This window comes from Filicampus tigris, chromosome 16 (genome assembly GCF_054856515.1).
Source record: "Filicampus tigris isolate MCC_2025a chromosome 16, RoL_Ftig_1.0, whole genome shotgun sequence".
Taxonomy (NCBI): domain Eukaryota; kingdom Metazoa; phylum Chordata; class Actinopteri; order Syngnathiformes; family Syngnathidae; genus Filicampus; species Filicampus tigris.
The window spans coordinates 1,588,395-1,615,422 of NC_141232.1; the positions used below are offsets into that span (position 1 = coordinate 1,588,395).

The 27,028-nt window shown below is 44.9% G+C and overlaps 3 protein-coding genes across 7 annotated transcripts in view; 2 read left to right on the top strand and 1 right to left on the bottom strand.

The window, feature by feature from the left end:
- Nucleotides 1-4,970, bottom strand: part of prkcab (protein kinase C, alpha, b) — a 63,496-nt gene extending 58,526 nt beyond the window's left edge. For both annotated transcript variants that reach the window (XM_086055451.1, XM_086055450.1), the window contains exons 1-2: nt 4,653-4,970; nt 4,547-4,578 (exon numbers count right to left, since the gene is read on the bottom strand). In XM_086055451.1, coding sequence (XP_085911577.1) covers nt 4,547-4,578; nt 4,653-4,822 — 202 coding nt within the window. In that variant the 5' untranslated portion in view covers nt 4,823-4,970. The remainder of the gene's footprint in view (nt 1-4,546; nt 4,579-4,652) is intronic.
- Nucleotides 2,454-4,460, top strand: LOC147133967 (uncharacterized). Its single transcript, XM_086055453.1, has 3 exons — nt 2,454-2,603; nt 3,696-3,754; nt 3,825-4,460. Exons 1-3 carry the CDS (start codon nt 2,581-2,583, stop codon nt 4,400-4,402), a joined length of 660 nt encoding a protein of 219 aa, XP_085911579.1. The 5' UTR covers nt 2,454-2,580; the 3' UTR covers nt 4,403-4,460.
- Nucleotides 4,971-5,591: 621 nt separating the features above from the next.
- The window catches only part of cep112 (centrosomal protein 112), a 94,649-nt gene continuing 73,212 nt past the window's right edge, over nt 5,592-27,028 (top strand). For 3 of the 4 annotated variants that reach the window (XM_086055443.1, XM_086055445.1, XM_086055446.1), the window contains exons 1-12: nt 5,592-5,685; nt 5,959-6,064; nt 6,264-6,454; nt 6,601-6,764; nt 9,758-9,845; nt 12,307-12,378; nt 16,106-16,153; nt 16,242-16,316; nt 20,537-20,623; nt 23,267-23,366; nt 23,774-23,892; nt 24,096-24,239. In XM_086055443.1, the coding sequence (XP_085911569.1) occupies nt 5,965-6,064; nt 6,264-6,454; nt 6,601-6,764; nt 9,758-9,845; nt 12,307-12,378; nt 16,106-16,153; nt 16,242-16,316; nt 20,537-20,623; nt 23,267-23,366; nt 23,774-23,892; nt 24,096-24,239 (1,188 nt within the window). In that variant the 5' untranslated portion in view covers nt 5,592-5,685; nt 5,959-5,964. Of the gene's footprint in view, nt 5,686-5,707; nt 6,065-6,263; nt 6,455-6,600; nt 6,765-9,757; nt 9,846-12,306; nt 12,379-16,105; nt 16,154-16,241; nt 16,317-20,536; nt 20,624-23,266; nt 23,367-23,773; nt 23,893-24,095; nt 24,240-27,028 lie in introns of those variants that run through there. The other variant, XM_086055444.1, reaches the window with a different exon arrangement.

Here is a 27,028-nt window from a genome sequence, read left to right on the forward strand (position 1 = left end):
CCTCAACATCCTTCTTGCTGCTCTCCTACTTGCAGCCTCTCCCTCCCCCTCGAGCCTCGCTTGTGTCCAGCCAGTTTTCTTCTTTCCGACACAAGGCCCTCCTCTCAACTCTCCGAATGGCACAGTTATTTCCCACGCACGCTGAACTTGAGAAGCTGCGATGGCCCGGTTACCGAAATGTGCTCATTCGCGTCTTTATGGCCAAGTGGTCAGGTGGTGTTAATACTGTTACGTTGACCGTGATGATGATCGTCAAAGTGAAAGGGCAAAGGAACGACACTTTATAGTACTAGACATGGGCTGATCAGTCAGATAACCATCCATATTCACAACGTCACCGAACCTGAACTGAATCCACGAGCCGACGACTACACACTCCGTCACCTCCCATTCCAATCCATGCAAATCAACAAATACAAAATCTGAATGCGTGCGAGCGGGAACAGTAAGTTATTCCTTCCCCGAATTAAAAGTTCAGCGGCTGAGTCACTCAAATGAAAATTTCCTCCCTAACTGCTGTAACATATTCATACGCCGCTCGCTAAAGTGAGACGCCAACAGACAAAGTCGTGTCCGGGATTATCGGGAATGTCAGAAGCCAGGAATTAAAAATAAATCCTTGGAACTCTGAAATGCAGCTTTCATGCGTGTTTCGCGGCGTTAGCGTGCAGCCAAGATGAGGCCTCTCATGTTAGGCTGCTGCTGCTGCCCGGGCCACCAAGCCTTTGCTTGGCAGGGGGTAGGCGGCGTCTGGCAAAAACTACAGGCAATTGTTTGCTGAATACAAAACAAGTCCAACATGTCTTGGACGAAGCAAAAGCATCAGCGTACCTGTCCCCCAAGGTTTGCTAGGAAACTCATTAACTGTGCACAAATATCCAAACTGTCCAGTTTTTGCTCCAGTTTATACCAAGTGGAGAAAAAAAACAACAACATTTCTTTCTATTTGACTTCATTTGTTTAGCTTGCTATTTTGTAATGATTGTTTTTAATTGAATGAATGTTCTGAACTTGTGTATGCTTTGAAGACAATAATGCTGCGTATAGCTCATAGATGCAAGCTCAATTTTCCCATTGCCGAAAAGTTGCATCTGTGCTGACTTTGATCGTCAAAACAATCCCAATCGGATGCGCTCGTGAAAAAAAAAAAAAAAAAGCTGCTCTTGCAATCAAGCAATGCAATTAGGGGTCTTTGTCTGCGGGTGAGCATATTACACATAAAAGCAGACAGCCGTCATTTCCAGCCCAGGAGAAGCGCATCTCACCTTTTCAGCAGTGAAAAGGGAAGATTGCCCTGGGAACAGCATGCCGCTCCACCTACACGCACATTTAAGTGCTTCAAGGAAAGGCTTTGCATTGCTCTGCCGCAAGAATGGCGGGAAACCACGGGCAACTGCTTTATCATCCGTGGAGGAAATAAACAAAGGCATCCGACGACTAATCTTGCTCAGACATTTGTGGTGGTCTGAAGAGGAGCAACTTTGAAAGATTAAGAGGAAGCAACGCCATATTGCATATACAGCGCTGCCCTCAGATACCACTTGAATTCATTCATGTGACCAAATCGACTATAGTATCTCGAAAAACATGGACGTCGGGGCCACTTTGTATGTCAAGGCACCGCTGCGTATTCAATAACACATCCAATGTCACAAATGTCCGTTCCCTTGGCATACATAAAAGGCTTTCAGTCCAAAACCGCCACAGGTGCTTTTCCACAGCGCAGTTAGACATCAGCTGTTTCCACTAACCAACAGAAAACAAGCTGTAAAAATATGAATAACTAAAGTCAATGCGTCATAGATGATGGATAAACAAAACATTCAAATGTAAAGAACACACGTAATGAGGAGCGGGTCTTCCATCGCTGAGGCATCTCAGGGGGCGGCCATTTTGCTTCGGACCGCTACTTGCTGTCAAGTGAAAATGACATCACAGTGCCTAACGACCGTCACGGCTCACCTGTTTTATGGGTTTGGTCGTGTGACGTTTGCAAATAGAGCCCTTCGGCGCTGTGGCGTCATTTTCAGTCGCAAGCAAGTGGCAAAATGGCCGCCCCCTGAGATGGATCAAAATGGGTGGATTTTGTTGCTTAATTCACATCTCACAAACGGATTACTAATCAGAATGCCGTGTTTGGACTAGTGGGGCCGCATATTATAGAGCATTTTTGAATCGACTTCCCATTTAAATATATGCAAGCATGTATTTATGCCTTGGGACAGAATGCGCAAATGAGGGCGATTCCAGAGGGCTCTCAAACATTAATCATGACCATTAAAAATCAAATAAAATCATGCATTTATTGCAGGCTTTATTTCCCCCTCAAACCTAAAGTGACGTTAACACAAACAAAGAGACACTACCGTCACAGTTTGGATCTGTTCAACATAAATAAATGAATAAATAAATAAATTAATGTGTGTACACCTGACCCTTGCTGAGTGCTAATTGCTCGTCAGGGTGCAGGTGTGATGTTGCAATTAAGGATAAAGGAGAGGCCTCGCGCTTTGTCGTCATTTCAGCGCTACCTTCACTCAGGCTGCTGCTTTTCTTTTTCCTCCTCCTCAGTTGGTAGCCATGACTCTTGGAGCTCTTCTATGGTATGTTTTATTCATGCGCTACCTTTCCGTATTGTTATGAGCCATTTTTGAGGCCACTTTCTCAAGGCCTCCGGATCCCTGAATAGAGACTCAATTGGACTGATTTCAAGAAATATCGCAATGTTTGTCACATATGAACTTGATTTTGGACAACTGCAGCGGTGTTGTGTATGTTGGAACCATTACACTGCAGCTTTGAGCACTATTTAGTTTGGGAATGATTTGACTTTTTTTTTTTTTTTTAAAAGATCACTTTCAGCTAATTCAAAGATATCAATTGCTAAATATTACCACATAGCAAGTGGGCAATGGGTTCAATCTTATCTACTATCAATGTTTGCCAATGTTTTTTGACTTGAAAAACTGTAGATTTTAAGGTTTTGATCAATTGTATGCCTATCCTCCATTAGATATGGCTGCTAGGAATTAGCAATATACAGTAGGCTTCATTTTATATTGCTACATGTAAGAATACTGCAGTTTTTAGATTTTGAGTGCTCTGCGAACATGTGCTCTGATTTGGCACTCTAATTTATCATTCTTTCCAAACGGTGGGCTTAAGATCATGTATTTTAAAGGGGCAGTCAAGTCCAAAATTTGCTTTGTTCTAAGCAGCCCAACTAATCTAAAGTCAGTATTCTGAGACTATTGCATCTGTGGAATATGACCTGAAGCAGCAAAATCCAGTTATTTTTATCCATCTCAGGTGGTGGTGCCACTTGCTGTTGACTGAAAGGCATCACAGTGCCTAAGGGCTTAATTTGTGAATGTCACATGATCAAACCCAGAAAGCAGGTGATCCGTGATTGGTTGGTTGGTATATCTGAGCCTACAGTGATGTCATTTTCATTTGACAGAAAGTGGCAAAATGGCCGGGTAATGGGTAAAATGCTGCATTTTGCGTCTTAATTCATAGTTCACAAATGCAATATTAATCAGAATGCCATGTTGAGACTCGTGGGGCTGCATAGAATCTATTAAGAACTTTTTTCCTTTTTAAGACTTTAGTTTTGGAAAATCGAATGCATGCACTGATGCTTTGTATTCATTGCGACTTTTTACAAAAAAAAAATTTAAACCTGTTTTTTGTAGTGGCTCCCTGTTGTGTTTTCTGCTCTTTCATGAAAGTGCTGGTTTGCCGGTGAAACAAGGTAAGGCCGTATTCCAAATCATCCCATGTCATTGAAGCAACCTGTAATTTACTGAAACTACTCATTGTAGCTCATAGAAATGGACACGCCACTGAAGAGCTCTACTGGGACCCTACCAAAGTCTGGCAACCTGCACCACTCGGCTTAGGCGCCCCTAAATCTCAAGGGCCCAACATGTGGGCATACTCTGGACGGGTGGAACCTCGAAGCGTCAAAAAGGCTGCTCGCCACGCGTATCCACCGACTGACGCCGCGCAGTCTAATTCTGGTAATCAAGACCAGAATGGAGGCAGCAACCCCCTTGTCTTTGAGAGAGTCTTTCAATTCCACCCTGAGGGCTCTTCTGTCTTAAATTACCCACCGTTCAGTGGTGGCCATTCTGCATATCCACCTGACACTTGGTGGCACTACAACGTTGCAAGAGATGCCGACTCCCTCAGCATCCCCGCCTGGCTTCCACAAGCTGGAGGGGACCCAGAGGAAGAGGAAGAGGAACCAGAGGAAGCACCGACCTACATCGTCCGTTCCAGAAATGGCCACGAACGAGGCAACTTTCTATTCACCAAAGCCAGCTACAGTCCTCGAGCTGTGCACCCGCTGGTTGGATACCACTACTATGCCAGGAAGCGCTTTGGGGTCAAGCACTGAAGAATTTGTCTTGAGTTGTAAATGTCATGTGCATGTGGATTAAAACGTGCAATTTTCAGTTTCATCTTTGTAATCAGAATCAGCTGCACACTAAACCAATTGTAAACGAGCAACAAGCTTACTCTAAGAATTCGCGAAGTTTACCTTGGCATTGGAAGCCTTGTTTGCCGAATCCCCTGCAACGTAAACAAACGAGTCAGCGCTGCGAATGAATGGAATGAATGAAAGTTGTTTCAAATTCTAGACTCACCATATGAAGTCCGTACAGTGGCTGCAGAAGGTGGGCTGCTTGAAAAACCTGGCGGTAAACTTGTGGTTTTTCACTTCGTGCACGTTTTTCTGCCGCAAAGCACCTTTGCGGGCGAATCTGTTGCCGACCCCGGCCGAGTCGTTATAATGTAAAAGGTGGTGATCAGCCATTATGGAGGAGGGGTCGGGGGAAAAAAACAAAAAGTATACGGCGCCAACTTGTGTTACGTTCTTGCCTCTTCAGCGCGTTTGTGAAGTGATGCAGTTCCAGCTGGAGCCCTCTTGACAGCTCGCACGCCTCCTTCTGTCTGAGCCACCGGCAAGCGCTTCTTTTTCATTCAGGCTGACGTTAGCGACGAGACGTTTAATGACGGTGGGATTTTATTTTATCCCATGGTCCAATATATTAAAAAAAAAAAAAACGCCCTGCTGTAGACTAATTATTAAACTGAATGTATGAATATTTATCGTAACCATATTATGCGAGCCCTCTAAGTTTGTAACCAATTCCAAATACACTCAAACAGCATGAATTATGCGAAAACCAAAGCGTATTTGAACGCAACATATGCCACAGCCCCGTTGTAGAGTGCCTCTCAAACTGCAGGTATTTGGCGTCATTGTGTGGATATAATTGGTACTGCATCCCCTTTCAGCAAAACAAAATGCATTCTGTAAACTTTCGCCACACCGATCTATAAAACCTTTCCTGTCTGACCAATGAGTAAGACAGCATCTATAAACTGAACTGTAGAAGTCATTAAAATGGTTCTCGACTCCCAAAAACCCTCGTCGTAACGTAACTTTGCTTGTCTTTTAGACCATGGCGATGAAGATGCATTTAATACTCAAATACGTTCAATTAACACGAAAATTCCACGTGTTTTTCACATGTATTTGAATTTGAAATGTCGACCTCGTGTCAAACTAAACTGGGCGTAGGTTTCCATAACAACGGCCATGGAAACCGGAAGTGACGTCAGGCACAGAAACTGAGATTTGGAATCAAACTGGGCGCTGCATCGCTTCTCAAGGTAAAAAACAAAATTTCTTGCCTGCTCGTCGCGTTTATTCGCACGCGCCAATGACGTGGTTGTTACATTGTTGAGGAACAAACATATCAGGCCAACTTTTACGCCGACTTCCTTTCAGTGTTGCTGTTAGCTTTCAGGCGCTGCAACGTTGCCATCAATGTCTCCACGAACGTCAAAATAACAGATTCTATTCACTTCACGGGATGTAATGCGCTAGGAGAAACCTCCACAACTCCAATTGATAGTCACTCTCATCTTTGTATAACCTTTCAGGACGCCATGAACGCAAATGAGGAGTCGTCGGAAACGCTGAACTCTGTATTGAACAATTTTGTTCTTGAGATGAAACCATATGTCCTCAAACACCCTAACAAGACTGGTAAGCACTTTTACTCAATGTTTTTTTAATTTAACATATTTCCTCTTTCAAAACAGGTGACTTCTGCATCGTTTTAAAGGCAGAACCTTTGCTTGCCCTTTTGTGTTGGAAGCCAGTTGTGTGCAAGCAAATGAAAAGTCATTTTCCCATCATCCCTTCGAGCCGTTTTACTAATTGATCCTGTCTTCACTGACAACAGAGCGCCAGCACTGTGCCCTGTGGATAAAGAAGCTGTGCGACCCAGCAACATGTGCTTCAAGTCTTGCGGCTCACAAGAACCGAAATCTGCATGCCCGTTTGCTTCTTCACATGCTCAAAAGAGGCGTCCTGGAAGGCCCGTTTGCCAGCAAACCACAACCTGGGAGCCTCAAGACCCTTCCCACGTACATGGTAACATAATCTGAGCATCTTTAGCTACTTGTTCAGAACTTTGGTAACAAAACGCACATTGCAAGTTGTCAGTGTTGACACATGAAAATTGCTGACGGACTGATGGAAAAATCCTAAATGGGCTGTTTTTTTTCTGACTACTTTAGTCCATTTACTTTGATGAGCCACTGATTGGCCGGTCGGGGGACCACAGCAAAGTGACCCTACCTGACTGGGTAACGGGAGAGCTGGAGGACTGCGCCGAGGACACTTTGGCTGCCGCCTTGCTTAAGGATAGAACCACTTCCACACCAAACTCTGCTTTTAGCAGGTACTGTTGTGCTGTATATTCATGTTCTCACTGCCGTGGATCTTTATAATTCATCGCCTGGAATCCAACTGTTTACCGCTGGATTTTAGATCAGCGCAGCTTTTGAGTAGAAGATGTTTGGGCCCCTCACACTTGAACAGAGAATGGTCTAAATGCAGTATGTGGCGTGGTAGTCAGTAGAAAGTGTGTCACGATTGGGAGAAAAGATGACGCAGTTCATGCAGTGAATGACGATCGCCATGTAAAAAAGGCAGTGATGTTCAGCTCGAGTCATATGGTTTGTATTCATAGCTCAAGGTGCGTTTCTTAGTTGCAAATCTGTAATTACATTTTTTTTTGCCATCAAAAGCCCTTTCTCAGTCTTGTTTTTGTTGTTGCATCATTTGAGGTGTCACAAAAGCAAAACATATTAGCCTCAAAGTCATTGATCTACTTGACATGTTTTGGGTGAAAGCTTACAGTGGACAGAAGTAGAAGCAGAAAAAGGCAGAAGTTTTCAGAGTAAAGCCGTGAAACATTTCAATATTGTTCTTGAAAACAACAACGAAAAAACCCTTCAAAATTTCATATTTTTAAAATGTCCTTAGCCCCTAAAATACACCTTTGTCCTAAGAGATATTAAGCTGTGTGAATAAATGCCCCAGCCCTCTATGGGAGCATCTCCTCCTTATGACCCATCCAATATTTACTCAAGCATTTGGTTGCGATGCTCCTTTATCTGCGTGAAAACATGGAACTTGGCAGCCGAGCCAGACGCGCGCGGCTCATTTCTCGATTGCCTTCGTACGGTATTTGCTCAGTGGCGCCGTATGTGAAGAGCCAGCGGAAGGCATTGCCTGCTCCTTGCATCAGTCTGCGGGAGCTGTCCATTCGGACTTTTCAAAGAGGCAGCACTTCAAAACAGCAGGAGAGCACCACGAGCCGCTCATCTCTTCTTTCCTTCTTTCTTTTTGTTTTTCTCGCTGCCATCCATCTTGCAGGTGCTCCTCCCTGCGCTTTTGCACTTGTTGAGGAGAAGGATCAACAGCTCGTTTGCTCACTCTTCTCAGGTGATGTGAGCTTTTTATTTGCATTTTATTTTTTGGTCCTCATTCGGGGTCCTGGGTGAGCTGGAGCAAGTCCACTAGCTTCATGCTAGCATACAATGCAAAATGCCATAGACTGGCTCACAAATAGCAAATAGTTTCCCAAATTTCTATCCCCGTCTTTGTCTGTCTGAATTATACTGCATCCTGGTGGTCAAGTCACGCACGGCATAGGAGACACAGTGAATTTCCAAATTTGGCCCATTTAACATTTTTCCCAACTCGCAACTATTGGTCATTCTCTTCGTAGGGAGTGGCTCAACAAACATGTCGTAAACAACCAAGGAAAGGTTTTGTTGTCTACCTCTTTCCAAAAATGGCTCTTTGCAGTTCTGATTTTCCTCCCCTCTGTGACGTAACACGGCGGATAATTTACATACTAAATATCCCCACTCTGGGTGGCTTCACTTATGACCGACACATACAGCTGCTCCACACACAAACTGTCTGTTTTTTTTTTTTTTAACATCTGGTTCAAGTTTGGGATCATTTGAACAAGCATTGGTTCTGTTCGTGCAGTTCTTAAAGTTACCACAAGATGGCGTCAGTGACTAATGTGTAGTCTTGGTCCAAGTGCAGGAATGCTGCAAAAACAAATGAACGCTACCAAGCAGCTTTGGCGATTAGTGTTGGGTCTGATCACTCTTCAGTGATGTCACATTCTGTCCAAACGAGGGAGGCGATGTTTAAACGAGAGAAAACGTGCCGCGTCCAAGCTGATTTTGGCCGGCTTGCTTCCAGTGTCAAGTTCAGTGCTGAAGTGGAGCTGATAGCGCCTCTCTGGGGCCTCCCTTTTATGTCCTTGTTGTTCCTCCCCTGTGCGTCGGTCTGACTCCTGTCTCCCATTTGTGTGCTTTTCATGCACATGTGAGATCTTTTAACCCTTCACCCCCTTTTTTTTTCCTGCTCCTCCTTATGTTTTTTTTGTTTTCGTCGACAGTCAGATCGTCCTCGCAGTGGCACAAGTGGCCGGCGATTTCGTAAGAAAAAAGCCTTTTGCCTCTGGCTGGCTCACTTATCTTGCCCTCAAGGGGGTGCGCGTTTTGGGGGGGATGGGGGGCGGGCTGTTCGCGTCCCAAGGTCAGACTGATTTCCTGGTCTGCCTGAGGCTGGCTGTGCACCTGGAGGTCAGGCTGCTGCACTGATGTCAGGCTGCTTTAATCAGGCGAGCTGCAGCTTCTGAGGCTCTTCACGGTGTTCTCATTTTCCTCCCGACGTGTGCGCGTGTGTACGCGGGTGTGTGTGTGTGTGTGTGTGTGTGTGTGTGTGTAACTCTGGCCTGACTTGCCACAGCTTTGATCTCCGAGCCTCAGACTCCAGACACATCTGATTCAATTATCCTCATCCACCTGTTGACTTAGAGGCCCGAGATTGCGAAGCTCGACACCCAAACGTAGTCCCCCCAACGCCCCCCCAAGCCCCAGTCCAAGTTTCATGGCAGTATGTGCTTAAGCACAAGTCATGCTGCAGCTCAGACAGACCAGAATGTGAGCCAGCACACGATGAGACATTTTAATGCCAGCGTTTCATCAGGAAAACCAGGGAAGCAATATGAAGTCATGAACAACTTGGTTTGCCTCTCAGTTAGAGCTGGGCAAGAAAGCCTTGAAATCAAATCTCAGATTTTCAAGACTGTTTTTTTTTAATCAGAGATTTAAGTAAACCTTTCGAGATTATGATTTTAGCACATCAAATTTTCGCAGTAATGATAGTGTAATATGTAATAGATGTAATATTTCTGAAGTAAGGGTAACAGGTGGAATTTATTTCTGAAACTCAAGGTTTTTATTGTCCAAACTTAAAAACAAAAAAATGCAAATAGCTCAAAAACCTTATGCGCTAGAAAAAAAAAAAAGGGAGAAATGTTGTCTGCCGAAATAAACTCAAGCGTTGTCTTTTGCCATCCAGGGCCCTCCATCGGAATGAGGAAAAGACCCCGCGAGGCGCCGGCGCCTCCAGCCCGCTCAAGCCCTCAGCCAGACATGAAGCCGGAGAGGTGAGTTCACTCACGGTTTTGGAGCGTACGGTTCGCCGATGTATTCGCCCCTGCGAGGGATTTGTGATGACACGTTGAATTATTCGCAGCAAACCTGCTGGTGCCAACGCAAATAGTCACCACAATGATTGGCTTTCTTCTTTAATGTGGGCTGAGGGGACATTTTGGAGAGCCCAGAAGTCTGTTTCCCACCAAGAGCCAGGAAATTCCCTCGACGTATTCTGTGCAGGCAAGAGAGAAGATGCACATTTTTAACCTGAAAACATTTCAGCATATTCATCATAAAGTCGGAGGGGAAACGTTACGGCTCACGGGCTAGCGTCCAAACGCCCTTCAAACTAGGGACGGGCATACCGTGTTGTAGTCGATTATTTAATGGTTAAAAAATTCTGCCTCGGTCACTGACAGTGCAATTGTTTTGAATTCTGCCATCTGGAAGCAATTGTGAGTGCGCTGCTTGGTGGCGATCAGTAGAGGTGCTCTCGATTCATTCACAATATTTGTTTTTTCCTGATTTTTATTTATTTTTGGGGGGGTGGTTGACCACATTGTCATGAAAGTCTAGTCGACATCAATGAATTGATGATCTTTTTTTGTTTCACGTAAAGACGAAGCAGCATTAAAAACAGATTGGAACTGCAACTTACTTCATTTTTGTAATTAGTGCGAATCATTTGCACGTCTAGGCTGAGTAGGTTAGTCTACTAGTCGACGAATCGACTCAACCTCTGTTGTCAGGAAAATAAAATCTCCTCCTCTACTGTCAATGTTTCCACTAACCAATCCCCATTCCCTACTTGAATCGTGTTTATTTATGACTTGTGCCCTACTCCACATTAATTCGCCTCTATTGGAGGCATAACTAATCAATGAATTTTGGTGACCGGCCACACTGCATCCAACCTTAGCAACCTTGGCATGGCAGGACACTGGAATGAGATATATGTGCCATTTATGCGAGCGTCTCAGGCTTTTAATGCCCTTTTAATCAGAGGGGTAATTTAATCCTGGGCTATTCTATTCACTGATTCCTTGGCTACACCCAGCAAGTCCACATCTCTTCTTACCGTACGTACCCTTCTCTCTCAGTGTTATTAGATATTTCCTCCTTCTTTAAACTTGCCGCTCGACGAAACCGTGCTTGTATCAACACACGCCACTGGAAGTAGCAATTATACAGCATAAAACAAATCCGTCGTAACAAAAGACTGTGGCGAGGTGGGAGGGGGAACGCTTTTCCATTTTCGCCGCATTATTCCCCTTCTGTGGAATTCCCGGCGTGACAGAAATTTTGTGGAACCACCAAACATCTGGAGCTCCAAATGTGAGAGGGAGGAGCGTGACGGCACACAGGGTGGCGAGATGGGAGATAACGGGGGAGTACAACGCTCTTACTATTGGAGGGGAACACCTGCGCGTGTGTGTGTGTGTGTGTGTGTGTGTGCGGGGGTGTGTGTGCGTGCGTGTGTGTGTGTGTGTGTGGGTGTGCGTGCGTGTGTGTCAGCTTTTACAGAGTCAGATTTGGGGATGTCGACCCTAGGATAAGAATTCTATTAGTTGTGTGGAATTGATTGCTGACTAATGTCTTGTAGTACTTGAAGCAAAGTGCAAACTACTTACAAGTACTACAGTATTACAATCCACTATTTGGTTAGTACCCAGAGAAAACCCCGGCAAGCATGTGAAAGGTTTTGGAGCCCAAACCCGAGAATTGTGTGGCCGACATGCTAACCACTAACAATTGCTGCCAAAATTTTACATGACGTTTGCTTGTGGCAACTTGTCATGACTTTTTGTCTGGTTGGGGGATCGGTGTGAGTGCAGACCTTCATGTACAAAGAATATGTGTGTGATTTTTTTTTTTCTTCTTTTTTTTCCCTGAAAAGTCGTGGTTTTGGAGATGCGGGGAGTCCACCCGACAGCAAAGTTAAACAAAATGCATAGCATATATTGGGTATGAAGATCCAAACCAGATTTCAGAGGCTTATTGCTTTACAATTAAGCTTCTAAATATGCCCAATGAAATATCTATTGGCATGCATATTGGTTGTATTTTTCTAGCATGTTATTCCAGGAAACCTTGAAGAGGAATTATAGACAAAGAATTGGAGACGCTCACGTCAAGTAAAGATGCGCCGCAGTCACTTTGGTCAAGACAAGATTATACAGTCAAGTATGCTAGAGTCACATGATGAGAATACAGTAAAAATGGACGGCTGTAAAAAAAAAAAAAGAAAAAAGCAGCTACTTTTGATCAGTCACGAAGGGATGTACTCTAGTTGTTGACAACTGAAGGTGAGGCATCCAGCGCCTGCATTTTTTACCAAAAGTGTTTCTATGCTGTCATGATAATCAACTGTTCCTCAGGCCAAATTGCTTCAGTCGATTCTCTCAATTCCATCATCTGTATTTAATTCCCAATTTGTACCCATTTGTTTTTTTGTTTATTTTCCCCACCCAGGAGGCGGATGCGGGGCAGATGTCTCCCGATGACAATGACCCGGAGGCTCGAGTCAACAGCTGGAACCCGGGGGTGAGTCCGGAGGCGTGCTGAGGGCGCACCTCCAACTGTCATCTTATGTACAGTAATGGCAACACATCTCAACTTAGTAGCAACACTAAACAACTTGCTTGTATTGTTGTACCGTCGCTATAAAAACATATACTCCTTCATGACAAATGAACTCGCTCATGTGAAATCTGGGCTAGCTGAACACTGAGCTATTTTCCTCTTATAGGCATGCCGACAGCTCGATACACAGGTGTAATTGTGTCTTCCGCCATCTAGTGGGAGAGCATTGAATTGTTGTACCTCTCACGACGCGTTGCTGGCAGGTAGTTGAACAAAGACATATTATTTGTTTGAAATCATTTTGGGGCCGACGAACCCTTTAAGAGCATTTCCAAGTGTCCGCCATGTTGTAGGAACTTCCACGTTGTTTTGACACACGTGCTCTCAACCAAAAGAGATCCAATGCTGCGCAACGGCAGCACTCCCCTTTAGGATTCCCGTTGATGGCATTTCACGTTGATGGCATTTCACGTCAGTGGCGCTCAACGATTTCAGAGTAATCGGATCATTTCGTCAACCGTTCGAGACTGACGCACGTCATCGAAAAACCTGACATCCCTCCAACATTGATTAATAAAAGAAACGCCAAGCGAGCGCTGTGCTCAAGAGAGGCCTTTGCGATCCGACAGATTTAGAGCACCTCTGGCAGTTTAAGGGTGTGCGCACTTTTTCTGCTTCCTAACAGTTTTGTGCAGGTATTAAATGTGGAAAAGGTTCTGCAGTTATTCATCGCAGTCTCCTTCCTTCATTTAACGTCGTACTGGGGCGTGTCTCAGACCGCCTCCCTGCCCTTCTGGGTGGTGAGTGTGTGGCTGAGGGAAACTGGCGGTGTAAACTCAACATCTGAGGCATATTTGCTTCTCTTATCCACTCAGTCTGTGAGTGCATGAGGTCAGAGCTCCAAAAAACCACTCCTCTGATTCCCCCATACTTTCTCTTCCTGCACCTGCATGGCCCACGTTCACTGTACAAACTTAGCATCCATGTATTTTTTTCCCATCCTGACTTTCTCTCTGTTGTACCGTCCCTAAACCTGATCCGTCCTTCAGTACGGGCGCTAATCTGGGTTATCCATCATGAGACGTGAAGCGGCCCACACACTGGAGCTCCTCTCTCCTCACGTGTTGCGATGCTGATAACGGTTATTGCTCGGCTACGCTTCCCCCTCGACTGCCTCTTTCAAATCAACAGATGTGTCTCGGCACATAAACACACGGCGAGCGAAGCCCTTCAAGTTTATAGAAGTTTTTGTAGTCGCTCTCCTTCAAAGCGGCCTCTCCGTGTGAAATTGCCGCAGAGACGAGCCTGCACATGCTCTCGGACGGCTTCGGCTTTTGCTTCAGATGTTTTGAAGCTGCTCAAATTGGTTTCTTTAGTTTACCTGAGCTGGAATGAAGTCGCCTTGGTGGACTTCAAGATTGGCCGAGATGTTTTTTTTTCTTTTCTTTTTTGTTGTGCTACTTTCAAAGATGCAAACTTTTAGTCAGCGTGTCCACCATCTGTTTTAAATGCAGTTTGGGTCTGTTTTTTGCAATTAGAAATTAAGATTACAGAATAAAACCCAACAGCAGTAGAAAGTCGGGGTCGAACCGATTAGTTGAGTTCCCTTTACTAGTCATAGCGCTTGACGTCGACCAATATCTAAAGACGCGATGCGGCCCAGCCCAACTTGGACCGGGCTATCACCCCAAAAAACTCTAGTTGGCAGCTCGCACCCACACATTGTGAGATTGATTTGATCTATAAAATGCCCTGCGATGTTAAACAACGAGCCTGTACATGCTTTTGAGGCTGCGCAATGCAGTACATTGCACTATTTCACTTTTATGAAACCATAAAACGATAGAGTGCCAGTCGAGGAAGATGCGGGTTGTTACAAAGAGGATGTCTTTGATGCCTTTGTATGGCTCCGCGGCGGCGTGTCTCACCATCTGAAAAAATTTTTATTTTTGCCACGTATGAAAGCTTACGTGCATTATGTCCGGCTGTAATCTATGCCGTCGCAATATTAGCGCACAATATGTGGTGGCCCAAGTTATTGTTTCCCGGTAAGAACACCGGGTGTGTGGGGGTGGGGGGGGTTTGGGGACTGCTAGCAGTTTGGCGCTGCCCCTTAACTCCAATTGAACATTGATTCAACCGACGCCAAACATTCCCTGCGTTTTTCTCGGGCTATTGCGTGAGGTGCAACATCCATTGACTTTGCGGTTGAAAAAAAACCCCCCTTAATGCTGACTCAGGAGCAGCCAGAATGCAATGCATTCAGCGGCAGTCGCTGCCACTTGGCCCTGCATTGTCCGCGGTCAGCCGGGAGTACTGAAAGGTTATTCTGTGCTAAACTAGGAAGCCATCAATCACGCCGTGTTTGTTTGGCCAGCGAGCCAGGCCTTGTGATGTGGAGCCTTGTCCTTTTTTTTCCCCCCTGTGTTTGCGGCACAGCCGTCCGTCCACATCAGACTTCAGTGATGCCCTGCCAACTGGAAGGCTAGACTTTGTGCATGTGCGCTGTAACGCGTGTGGGCACACGGGAAGGTGTGTCCGCATAGCGCATGGGCACACGGGCTAGCGTAATGCTTTGGCACGAGTGCACCGCATCGTTTACAGTAGCCGACATGTCTATCTTGGCCCGTGCTTGATTTCAAGGCTGCTATTTTGAAGGATGTTGACGGATTCATCGGTTGGAGGATTCAAATTGGAGCACAACTGAGTCCTCTCAGCGCTGACTATTTATATCTGCTTTCTTAGAATGTGTTTACAGTCAAGCTAGGCGTCACACGGTACGTCATTAAAAAAAAAAAAAAAAAAAAAGATCCCATTTAACCCGTATTAGAATTAGGCGGCTGGTTCTGACGTCACCCCTCTGAACAATTTGCCATCCCAGATCCGTCTATTCCCGTCCTCTTACCGTGCATCCGTTGTGGATTATCTTGGTGTGCCACTTCACAATGTCAGATGTTGTTTTAGTTGCGTGCGTTCCTCCCTTCTCCTTGTTCTCCCGCTTCATCCTCGCGTCAAGGAGATAAGCAAGGCGAGTGTTTATTTGGCGCCACCGCCGTCAGTCATCTCCAAAGCCTGTTTGAAGGCGAAAGGCCGCGATCCGGCCGCTCGTCGGCATGCACCAAACACACACAAAAGGCTTTCTTGTCGTGAGTTCACAGGGATGTAAGTGGCTCATAAACAAATATCAACGAGCGTCAGGAAAATAGCAAGGCCGTGTTCTTTCTCTTCTTCTCCGAGTCAACTGCCGTGATTTAATGCCCCAGAACCGCTTCGACTGTGACCTTTATTCGCTCTCATGTGGTTTCAGTGGTTTGCTTTTGCTGTTTCTCGAGCTCCGTGCCGGAATCAAAGAGCGCCAGTTATTGGCAAGGACGTACGCACATTAGCGTCCGTCCGCAAGTAAACAGACCGGAGATGGCTTTCAGATTAGCGGTCCCGGAGTGTTGACAAAAGACATGTCGCGAGCGGAAATAGAGCCGCTCGCATACACAATGCCTGTTTTTCCAAACAGACAAGAGTTGATGGAAGAGATTCCCGCCACAAGTGTTTGATGTGCCTCCCGCATTGTTTATGACAAAATCGGAGAGCTATGGAGGTTAGCCTAGTTGCGGTGAGGGTTCGTCTGGAGAGGAAGGTGACAACAAGCCTAACATTCTTCTTCTTTTTTTTTGTTTTTCCCCTGTTTCAGCTTGAGAACCCGAGGTACTTGCGAGAAAAGTCTATGGCCTTGTCGCCGGTGAGTCCTCCGTGCCCGTGGCCGACCGTCCCGCACTGTATGCGTTCCCCAATCACTGCAATTCGGTGTTGCGTTTTGCTCACTGTAGATTTTCAAGTCCAGCCTGGTTAGGAATCGCACCTTGACTGATGATGTGGACTTGCAGCTGCTGCAGAGCACGGAGGTATGCGCCACAAAGACTGAAATTGCAAAGGACCACGATGGCCGATTGAAAAATTGCGTACTTTTGGGCTGAATGGTCAACTCTTTTTCAACGGCCTTTTTAAGAAAATTTTGATTTTTCAAATGATGAGTGTGACAAAGGGTGGACATTTGAATGGATTCATTGGTCGTGAAGCATCATCTGGATACTTGTTTTTTTCCATCTAATGTTGGCATTTTGGTTTCCTATTGGATCATCCGCAATAGTCGTAATCACCTTCGGTTTGGACCCCGTGCAGTACTGTGCACTTTCGGAGTCCTCTAGCAATTGTCGAGCATCGGTTTTTGGGCTCTTTTGCGGGTTTAAGATAAGATACATATATTAAGATTAACAGAAAAGGTTTTTTCAATTTTAGTTGTATGGTTTTTTTTTCGTTCGATTTCGTTAACTATAATAACCTTGATTCTCGGCGGCTAAAATGGAGTTTGCCGCTTGGCTGCAACCAGCGCAGGTGCTGCTTATTCACTCTCAGCTTGTTTTTTTTTTTTTTTTTTTGTCAAAAGAAGACGAGCTATAGCACAACTCGTCCAGGCAGCATAAAAAATTGCTTTTCATCCGAAATTAATTGGCCCTGCGAACAATCCAAGGCGTAGCCCACCTCTCACCCAAAGTCAGCTCTCATCGCTCATGTTGTCAAAATTCACAGAGGAAAAAAAAAAGAAAAAAAGTCATCCATCCGTTTACTTTAGCGCTTGTCCTCATTGGGGTCACGGACGAGCTGGAGCCGATCCCGGCTGACTTTGGGCGAGAGGCCGCATCCACCGTGGACTCGTCACCTGCCAACCGCAGCAATCAAGAACGCCTGAGTGGGATTTCAACAACTCTTGAGTTTCACTAGCTGCAGCTGTGACCACACGCAGTATTTTGCCACGGAGGCTAATGCAATCTCACCTTAGACGTATCGCCTTTTCTCTACTTCCAAAGAAGAACGGTCCAACGGCGTCGCCTTGGATGCGGAGTCCGGGGGAAATCACAGTGACATCACTTCCCCTTAATCCTCCGGGCTTAGCTGAAAATTGACTCAAGTGTTAAACGTATATGCCATATGCCATTAAGCTCACAGCGGCTTAATGAACATCTCAGCTTTCTCGCTCAACTCGCCCTCATCCGTGCGACTGTGCCGCCAGCTGCGCGGACAAGAATGCTGACTGTTCTTTTCCGTTTGGAACAACGAGCGTCGGCTCGGAAATCGCCGCGTAAAGCCGCCTCTGCTTTGACTCGCGTGGCGCCTCGCCAACCGTCGGAGGAGTTGTGGAAAATGCCCCGCAAGGCACCTTCAGCGTGAAACGGCCTTCATTTGGAAATGTCATGAAACGCTGACAGTTCAGCTATCGAGCGATGATCTACCGAGGTGCTCTAATATTGCATTTACCACCCTCATTCATCGTTGTTGTTGCTGTTCAATGTTATAGGGCATCTCGTAAAAAAATGTAAAACTTAGAATAAACGCTGTCAGAAACTAATTCGATTTGATTACTTAATTGCCCATTGAGAAAGTTTTAGCAGTAAACGCAAACAACATTGCCTTGCGATATTAATAGTGCAAAATTTCCAATGATCAAAAATGTAAGAAAAGTGTCTATTCATTGTCAGCTTTTGGCCAAACACCAATAAATGTAAATTGTTGTCAGACATGCCGAATGCCGCAAGCCGACTATCCTTGAGCATCCGTCGTTGCAAAGGATGCAAGTCACACGGCGGCGGAGCATCTCCGACGAGACAAAAGACCATGCACAAAAGCAACCTTGCTTTTGAAGCCTGAACACTTTGCAGACGTTTTGCCGGCGCAACCCCCCACCCCCAACCCCCCCACCAACCCAAAGCGCCCCCGCCCCCGAGGAAAACGGCCTTGACCCCGCGCTGGTTTCGAGGGCAACCGTTTCCGTCTTTGCCTCACGTTGCCTCCCCCGTAGACGCGCTTTCACACAGCCGCCCGCTTTCAAGAGCGAAGTGTCAAAAAACATGGCATCTTACATCTCGCCAGCTACGACTCTGAAGAAGAGAGGCGGGAAAAAAAGCGGCACCACCCAGACGGGCTGATTGAAGGCGTCTCTGAAGCCTTAGGTGTACCACATCCCTCCTCCTCCCTCCTTCACTGACGCCTTTTATAAACAAGTTTTTAACGCCTCTGATCTAGTTTGACAAACTTTCTCAAAAGAGCGTTTGAAGAGAGGCTGAGAAAGTGACACCTCCACATGTGCCTTTTCTTTCTTTTTTTTTTTTTTTAACGCATCCCATCCATTTTTTGTACGCCTGCAGAATCGGGTCTGCGCTCACTCTCCTGCTTTTCAATCAGTGCTATCTCGCTTTCTTTGCTCTCGTGCTTGCCTGTCCTTTGCGTTTTCCCTTGATGCGCTGACAACTGGCTTGTTGTCCTTTCACTTGCACCAACAATATTGGCGCATCAACACACACACACACACACACACACACACACACACACACACACAAAGAAGGCAGATGACTAAATAAAACATCCCCAAGGGTACAGTTTTTCCAGAATGAAGTCGAGTTGAAGTGCATCACGACTCAATACAATTTTCATACTCTTGCCCTGAGTGGAAATTACTCCATGATTATAATTACCATTCATTAGAGTGGAAGCTCTGTTTTTTGTGCCCTAGTTATATGATTCGGCTTTCAATGGTATTTTTAATTTTTTTACAATTTGTCTCTGTTTTCGTATATCGACCTAGTTGTGCATCGAGGGATCAACAGATGGCAAGGTGCTTTCCACAATGCAAGTCCCGCGTAACACATCCTGTCAAGTCAGAACTTCAAAATAAAAGCATACTGCATCATAAGAGTTTCACCGCACTCGTAAAGTGTGCTGAATTGTGTTTTTACTTTTGAAGGCCTGTTTTGACAGGCTGACATGCCACCGCTGCCTCAATTTGTTCAAGTTGTTGCCCAGCAGACCGAGAGGCTTGTTAATTCAAGCTTGCATTGTGGAACATTTTGGATTCACATTATGAGAAATACTTTTTGGGATCTGGTATGATTCAGTTTTAGTGAGTGACTTTGTGCAACGGATCAATCAGCTATGCGAGTGTGAATGCTTAAACAACAAACTACTGTATATCTACAGTCAAGCCCGAAATGATTCATACGCCTGTGGTATGAATCATTTTGTGCTTGACTGTAGATGTGCCCTGTGAGTGACTGGCGACCAATCCGAGGTCTCGTGACCAAAATCAAGCCCAGTTCACCCGCAAACTACTGCGGACAAGCATTAAAATGCCAAAAATGGATGTTACGTCACTTTGAAGTCTTGTGTTATACAGTACTTGACTGTGCTTGTCGTATTATTGGGGCACTTTTCTGAAATAAAATGAGTGGCCGAGTAGTATTCTGTGATGCGGGCACGCACGCACGCGCACGCAGACTTCTATGCTCAAAGGCAGTACAGTTGTCACCCTGCCCCAGGGATGATTAACACACCAGGACCAGACGCTGACGAAACATGAGTCGCCACATCAAACCGGCGGGCCCCTTTCCTTCTATTAAAGCTTCCCTTTGTGTTTGGAAGGACAAACACAGCGTGTCGACTTCCAGCTTCAAAAGAGTCGAGGAAATATGTTGCCTTTCAAGAAGGATGATATCGTAATTAAGCAAATAAAACGACAGCATTAGCACTTGGCACTCATTAATGCTTCTTGAAATAACATGTGGAAAGCACAGCAAACATGCAGCTGTTTGACAGCGACTGTCCTAGCAGAATAACCTTGAACCATATGCTGCTTCACCAAGTCAAATGCATTATCTGATCACGTGTAGGTCTGCTAAATTCCTGTCACAATTATGAAACTGTTTAGCCTAACAAATTTGAAAGATTAAAAAAAAAAAAAAAGTTCAAAATAGTGAAAAATCATTCGGTTCTCTCGAACGCAGTGGGTGGATCTGCAGAATCCACTGAAAACACGCCCCGCTCAAAAGTCAACTGTTAATCGATTAGCGATACTACGAACTTCAAAGATGGACGCTACTTAGTCACATTTTGTGTGCCTACAAAACTTAACTACAAGTTTGAGCTGTGAAAATATATCCGCCACGTCCAGTGGCTTTTCCATGCTGTAACAACGAGGCGCTCTAACGTGACCACGTCAGTGCAAAAAAGTAAAGAGAAAAATAAACAAAAACAAAACGTGGCTTCACTTTTGGTGTCCATTTTCTGTTTGCAGGTAGACATGAGAGTGAAAGTGTTGGAGTCCAAGCATCAGGAGGAGAAAGTGAAAATGCAGCAGAGACACGATGCAGACATTGACAAAGTGAGGAATCAGTATTGAAGGATGTATATATATATATATATATGTGTATACATGTGTATATATATGTATGTATGTATGTATGTATGTGTCTGTCTATATATATTTATACTGTATGTATATGGGGGGGCGGCGTAATTTTATGCTATTTCACTATGCATCATCATATTTGCAACTTGACTGCTCTTGACGTCCCCTTCAAGTTGTTTCTAACGGCCATGATGGCCTCTTATCTCCATTTGGTGGCTAATGAAAAGGAAAGGACTCGCTCCTTTCCCCTCCTTCCATCCTGCAAACAATCTTCTCTTCAAAGCCTTGGAGATGGTTTACTTCACACCGGGTGCCCATCAGATAAGCTGCAGAACAAGCACCTGGTATCTGTCACGTCCACGGCATGACTTTCCTTTGCTGCGACAGAAGCTTTTAATAAAACAGAAAAAGAAAAGGGGGGGAGAAAAAAAAAATCTCTCCCAGCTTTAAGATGCCCGTTGCTTTGTGCTTGATGAGACGGAATGACAGCTAGCTTCTCCCTCCCGCTCTTTAATTAAACACAGATGGTGAGTTGTGTCCAATTTAATTTCCTCTGAATCCAACTCTGTATTCCATCTAATGGCTTCAAAGAGAAGTGATTTAGGGGCGCGCGCTTGACGAGCCTTATGGAAGGTTTCATTTTAATTAGCACCATTTCAATAATGCATAGGCCGATGAAGGACTGGACGTCGTCCTCCTCCCCGTTTGTAAACCAAGAGAGGCCAGACTGTTGTGCAATGCTAAAGCTAGCTCTGTAGAACTCAAGCTTAAAAAGTCCTACGTACAAACAACTGGTAGCTTAAAGCCACACAAGCTGTACATAAGTTGTAAGGAAAAAAAGAGTTTCAAATGAATTTGCAACCCGCAATTCTTTTAATAGTCTGTCGAAGGTATGAGGTACTTGTGGAGGCAGAAAATGCACAAATGTAAATTGATGATGATTCCGTTACAAATGTTTTGCGTTGTTTTCCACAGTTAAAGCAAATGTTTTATTTTGAGTCAACACAAACACGCTCATCATTGAAATCAAGAGTGTTTAATGAGCATTTGCTTGTTTTTCACGGCCCGACTTATACTTAAATGACTTTCTTTCTATACTTATAGTCATATACTTTTTCTACTCGTACAAATGTACGTACTTATAAACATTCCCGGTACACTTAAGACTTATGGTTTTATGAAGGCAATGATTCAAAATAGAATTGATCCCAACTGGAAATGTTGAAGTAAAAGTCACTAACGTTTTTTCCATGATGATGTCAGAACTTCATAGTCCCACTCAACAGCGCTGTATATGGACAATTTGACCTGTAACGAAATATTCAAGTATATTCGCAGGATTCTGGACCATGGACCTTTTCTCATTTCTTCTCTATGCAAGAAGAGTATTAGCTCCAACTATGTGTCCAGACTGGACCAAGGCTGAGATTTCAAAAGCAATAACAAGCCCAAAATTGCCACCCTAAAAGCCGTCATTTCCCACCGTCCCGTGCACCCTCTCTGGCCCCGTCACCGTGTCATCACATTTCTTCACGGACGCCTACAAAATACGTTTTCACTGGCTTGCCGAAATGGCCGGGAAAAAAAACCGGAGTATTCCTAAATGCGTTCCGAACTTTGCTCCGGCCGCTCCCTTTTCCTTTCATCACCCGTCTCCATTTTACACGAAGACCGACAAGATTAGCTGCTAAGTGTGCCGCCGTAGAACACAATGATGGTTAAAAATGATAATAATGTTGAAAAAATAGTCACATTTCTGCCTTTTCAGCCATAAAAATCATCTGGTGGTCTCCTCTAATTATGTGTTAATAATTAAATAGGAAATACATTTAGTCTTCCTATACACAATTTAACTCTAAGCTTTGGAAGTGCGAAATCTCGCTGTGCTTTTCGCTGTATTGCCGTGCCAACCCCCCGTAGTCTAATTTCCTAATTGCGCACAGATGGCGGCATCATGTACGTGCAGTTCGCACGTCACACCTCAGCACAGGTGCTGCGTTCAGGGACCATTTCCCCTCATTTACATGCGGCATCCTAAAGACTAGCCATACATATGCAACATGAAGTCTTTTGCCTTGGTACAGACAGCAATCAAACCCCTGAGTGCCTCCTGAATCTTAATCCTTGATTTGGGGAAAAAAGCGTTTCAGTGCCAGCATGACTGTTGCCCAGGGCGCAAACCAAGGCCCAGACAGGCACGTTTAGTTGACTTTGGTGCACGACTGACTTCAAAGCCCATTGAAGCCTTATGGAATCAACTCGGGCGGGAAAAAATTGTCCAGTGTCTGAGGATCTTTAGAACAAATTAAATGGGATTTTTCTAATTCAAAAAGGCCTTCATTTAGCATGAATTTTAATGTGAATTTTTCTTTCAAATGACATGCAATCCTTAAATTTGATGTTCGGCGGTCCTAAAAGCGCCGCGTTGTCGTTTCAAGCTGGACAATATAACAACGCTCGCAGGCATATAGTCTTTATCATCTCTGAAGGACTGACCTTCTCTACGTAAATAGACGTATCTGTTCCAATACTTTTGTCCATCTGGTGTACATCCGTCACAGTTATTTAGCAACGAATGATGGCGTCATTTGCACCGAACATGATCCCCCTGTTTAGATCCTGCACCGAAGGAATGTGGAGATTGACGAGCTGAAGAGCCGCTATCGAGCCCAGCAGAAGGAATCCGAGGAGATGATCCACCAACTGGAGTGGAAAGGTGAGGGGGCGGGGGGTCACAGGATGGCGGGGTTTACTGCGAGGATGTTTACGGTCATGTCGGCGAACACTCAGGGTGAAAACGATACGATTCCCTGAGGTGCGCCGGTGCACAGTGGCGTTTTCCAGCTGTGACGCTCCATCCAGTATGTAATCCTGTCGTATGTTTTCATGCTTAGCTTGAAATGGTTGACTTCTGAAGTCTCTTCAATGGAATGCAAAGAAAAAGCACCGGCGGCCATCTGACAGGAGCCGTTCTTGACACTGATTCAGCCCTGCATTAGCGGGCGTATGGGAGGGCATAGCACGCCTTGTGTTTGTGCGCGTCCGTGCGCCGCACGCCCCGAGGCGCATCCTGACTACTCTTCGTCTTCCCCCACGCCCGCCCGTCTGTGTGCTCGCCCGCAGTTCAAAGTGTACTGAAGGAATCCCAGGTCATCCGCCAGAGCAAAGACGAGCAGATTGCCGAGCTGAAGAAGATGACAGATCAGAGCGCCGGCTGCTTGAAAAATGAGTGGGAGAAGAAGGTAAAGTGGAGGCGCTTGGATGTTCTGCTCCAGCCTTGAGCCAAAGGCAAAAAAAAAAAAAAAGTGGACAATTGCATAAGACTCAAGATGAATATTCACTTTTCAGTGCTCGAAGCCAAATCTCAAAGTTTTTGCAAACAGTGTTTGTATTTACAAGAACTGAACGTGTCTTTGATGTGATGTGCACCCCCCCCCACCACCAGTTGCTTGCAGCGGTGGCCGAGGTGGAGAAGGAGAAGTTTGACTTGCAGAAGCAGCACAGCGACAGCATCCAGGAGCTGCTGGCGAGCACCAAGATCAGGCTGACCAAGATGGAGGCCGAATATAACGCTCGCACGCAATCCGCCGTGAGTACGCAACATCCTTTCAAGCATAAGCCAGCGCAAGACCACTTTTTAATGTGGCTAATCACCACCGGGGGCCACAAATTGCATTGTTGTCAGTGTCGTCATTCTGCCATGCCGCCGCACGGATGGCGCGGATTGCCTCGGCAGTCTGTCAGCGAGCTCACATTTGAAAGGCATCAAACGGTGGACGGTGTTGGGGCCACTGCTAAGGCTCCTCTTTTAATAATTAAGGACAGACGAGGCCTGTGAGGATGAAAAGAGCGCGCTGTCGTTATATATTAGCCTCTCGGCTACACGCGCGCTCACACCTAATGTTAAGATGTTCAAAGTGAAATTTCTCACGGAACCTCTTGGACTGCGTTTGGCATTTAGGCCAAATAAGAGTGCGAACGCCGAGTCCAACGTGCTGCTGTAATTTTGAGGTGGGAATGTATAGAAAGGCTTTGAGTACGTGGACGTTAACAACACACAGTAAAAGAATGTACTGTGCTGCTGCTCCTCCAGCAGTGCTGGGCACATGAGGTCATTGAGATATGCGTATGAATGTTATCCATGCACAAGGCTCAGCAGACACAGTGACTGAGTAGGTGCTTGAAAAGGAAGACGCAGACCTTACGGTCCAAGGTGTCCCTTGGTCATCGTCCATGCGCAGCCTTTGAGCGATGTGCTTTCAGGACATTAGCAGTTTTTGGCAACTGACGAAGGAAAGGTAGTTTGAGAAAACTTTCAGAAGTAAGGTGGAACAAAGAAAAAGAGTCATTCACTCTTTAATTGTTTGGATTGGATTCTTTCGTTAAATGTGCAGGGAATGTTTTCCACCCTCTTAATTGCCAAACAAGTGGAAAAGTGAGTTAACTACTGATAATAGCTACAATAAAACACCACAAGTGAATACTTTGTCCTATAGTATTTATTAACTTTACAACAGAGAGCAAAAAGTGACAAAAACCGGCCATTTTTAACATTTGGATTTTCTCTTATTTTTGGATGGAGTATTTCATTCTCATTGTTTTTGTCTTATGTTGTAAATGCGTTTAAAAGCAAAATCAGCAAATTTTTGCCGATTTTAGAAGAGTATCGGCCAATCAAATCAACCGGCCGATTAATCGGTCAGGCCCGAGTAAAAATCCATTAAAAAAATCATTGCTGGAAAAAAAAATGCAAGATCGCCAGTATACAATGTATTTGAAAATGCTTCGCTTACTTTTCAATCCAACCGGACAAAATCTCAGGAGATGAATGATGCGGCCTGTCATCAATTTGCTGTATGTCATTTTCTCGCATGACAATTTTCCTTTTTTTTCCATATCTTCAAAGGCGTCACTTTTGAGTCTTTAAAGGGCATGAGTCACAACGCGGCTTCTGGCGCCTGTAGTTCACACCTAGTAATTCCCGCGAGGGGCACCTTATTAGAGGATATAATTGAGCTCGCACTGAGAGTGTCCAGGTGTAGCACTCGGCCCGAGCTGGGGCAGGTGCTTCTTCTCATCTCCCGCCAAAGTGTCAGCACGTGGCAACGCAACACAGGCCTCTTTCTTGTCCCTTTCTTAGGACAAAAAAGACAGAGGTCCATACAGCCGCTCCCCCGCATCGCATCTGGCTGTCTCTTTCCATCTTTGCTGTCATCATCAACCTCTGTCATGATCACTTATATCCATCTTTAATCAGAACCCCATCATCGGCCTTGATCAGCCCGCCCGTACAACATTCCACGCTGTCATGGTTTGCACGGCACGCAGGGAATTTAATTTCATTTAGTTTCACGTTCAATTGCAGCACTCAATTTAACCTTGAGATTTTTATTTATTTATGTTTTTTTTTTTTTACATCAGCAGGATTTCCACTGCAGGTCCAAGGCTCAATTCCACTTGAATGCCTATATTTCGAGAATACGTATCTTACTACTTCCTATACCGTACAAGTGCGTCCCACAAAATAACAAAAGATTATTTTTTATCAATAGTTTAATTCAAAAAGTGGAACTCTGATATTTCAAAGATTCATTCATTGTTTTCATTAAAATTTTGCCAGGATTGTCCTTCTGGAAATGATGTACTAGCGTGTTTGGTGAATCGATGAAAGAAAGAAGTCAACTTTTCTGCCACCTTCCAGGAAGTTTCACTTTTTGAAATGAACTAGTGAAATAAACACAATATTCACATATGTGCAAAATCTTTGCAAATTTATGAGTGGGTGCGATGTGACTTGAGTACTTAAAAAAATCCTGCTGACATACATGGAATTTTTTTTTCCCCATGAGACATCCTTAATCGATTGTAGAAAGTCTTCCGAAAATTCCGTTTAAAAGTAGCGTGTGCATCCGAGCCAGGACTTGAAAGGTCCACATTACACATGACATGAGATTGCCTGATGCAATGTTGATGTATGTCCTCAAAGTTGGCCGTGCTGACTCGCATGCTGTAAGCATGCATGTCCCCAAAATACTTTTTTAACCCCATCAGTTCAACCGAGGCTGCTATTTTAAATGATGGTAAAAGTATCGCTTGAAGTCACGCCTCCAAAGCTCAAAGCCACGATACTTCACAAGTGCTGTAGTTGAGGTTTTTTTGTTGTTGTTTTTTTTCGTTTACAGCAGAGAAAAAAAGTCTTCTAAGACACTTTCACACGATAAGATCTTTCCCATGCTGCCTGCCGCAGTGCTGGTACGACCTTTGGCACAGTTTGTGTAGTGATGTTTTTTTTTTTTTTTTTTGCTTTTGATGACTCACATATCTTGGAAGAAAATCAGTGCGAGAGGAGTTTATTTGAAGTCGACCTCTCGGCAAGTT

Excerpts from the sequence above, each read along its gene's own strand:
- LOC147133967 (XM_086055453.1), top strand. The coding sequence starts at position 2,581 with ATGACTCTTGGAGCTCTTCTATG. Across the intron at positions 2,604-3,695 it reads ACTCTTGGAGCTCTTCTATG|TGGCTCCCTGTTGTGTTTTC; the intron begins GTATGTTTTATT and ends TGTTTTTTGTAG. Across the intron at positions 3,755-3,824 it reads TGGTTTGCCGGTGAAACAAG|CTCATAGAAATGGACACGCC; the intron begins GTAAGGCCGTAT and ends TACTCATTGTAG.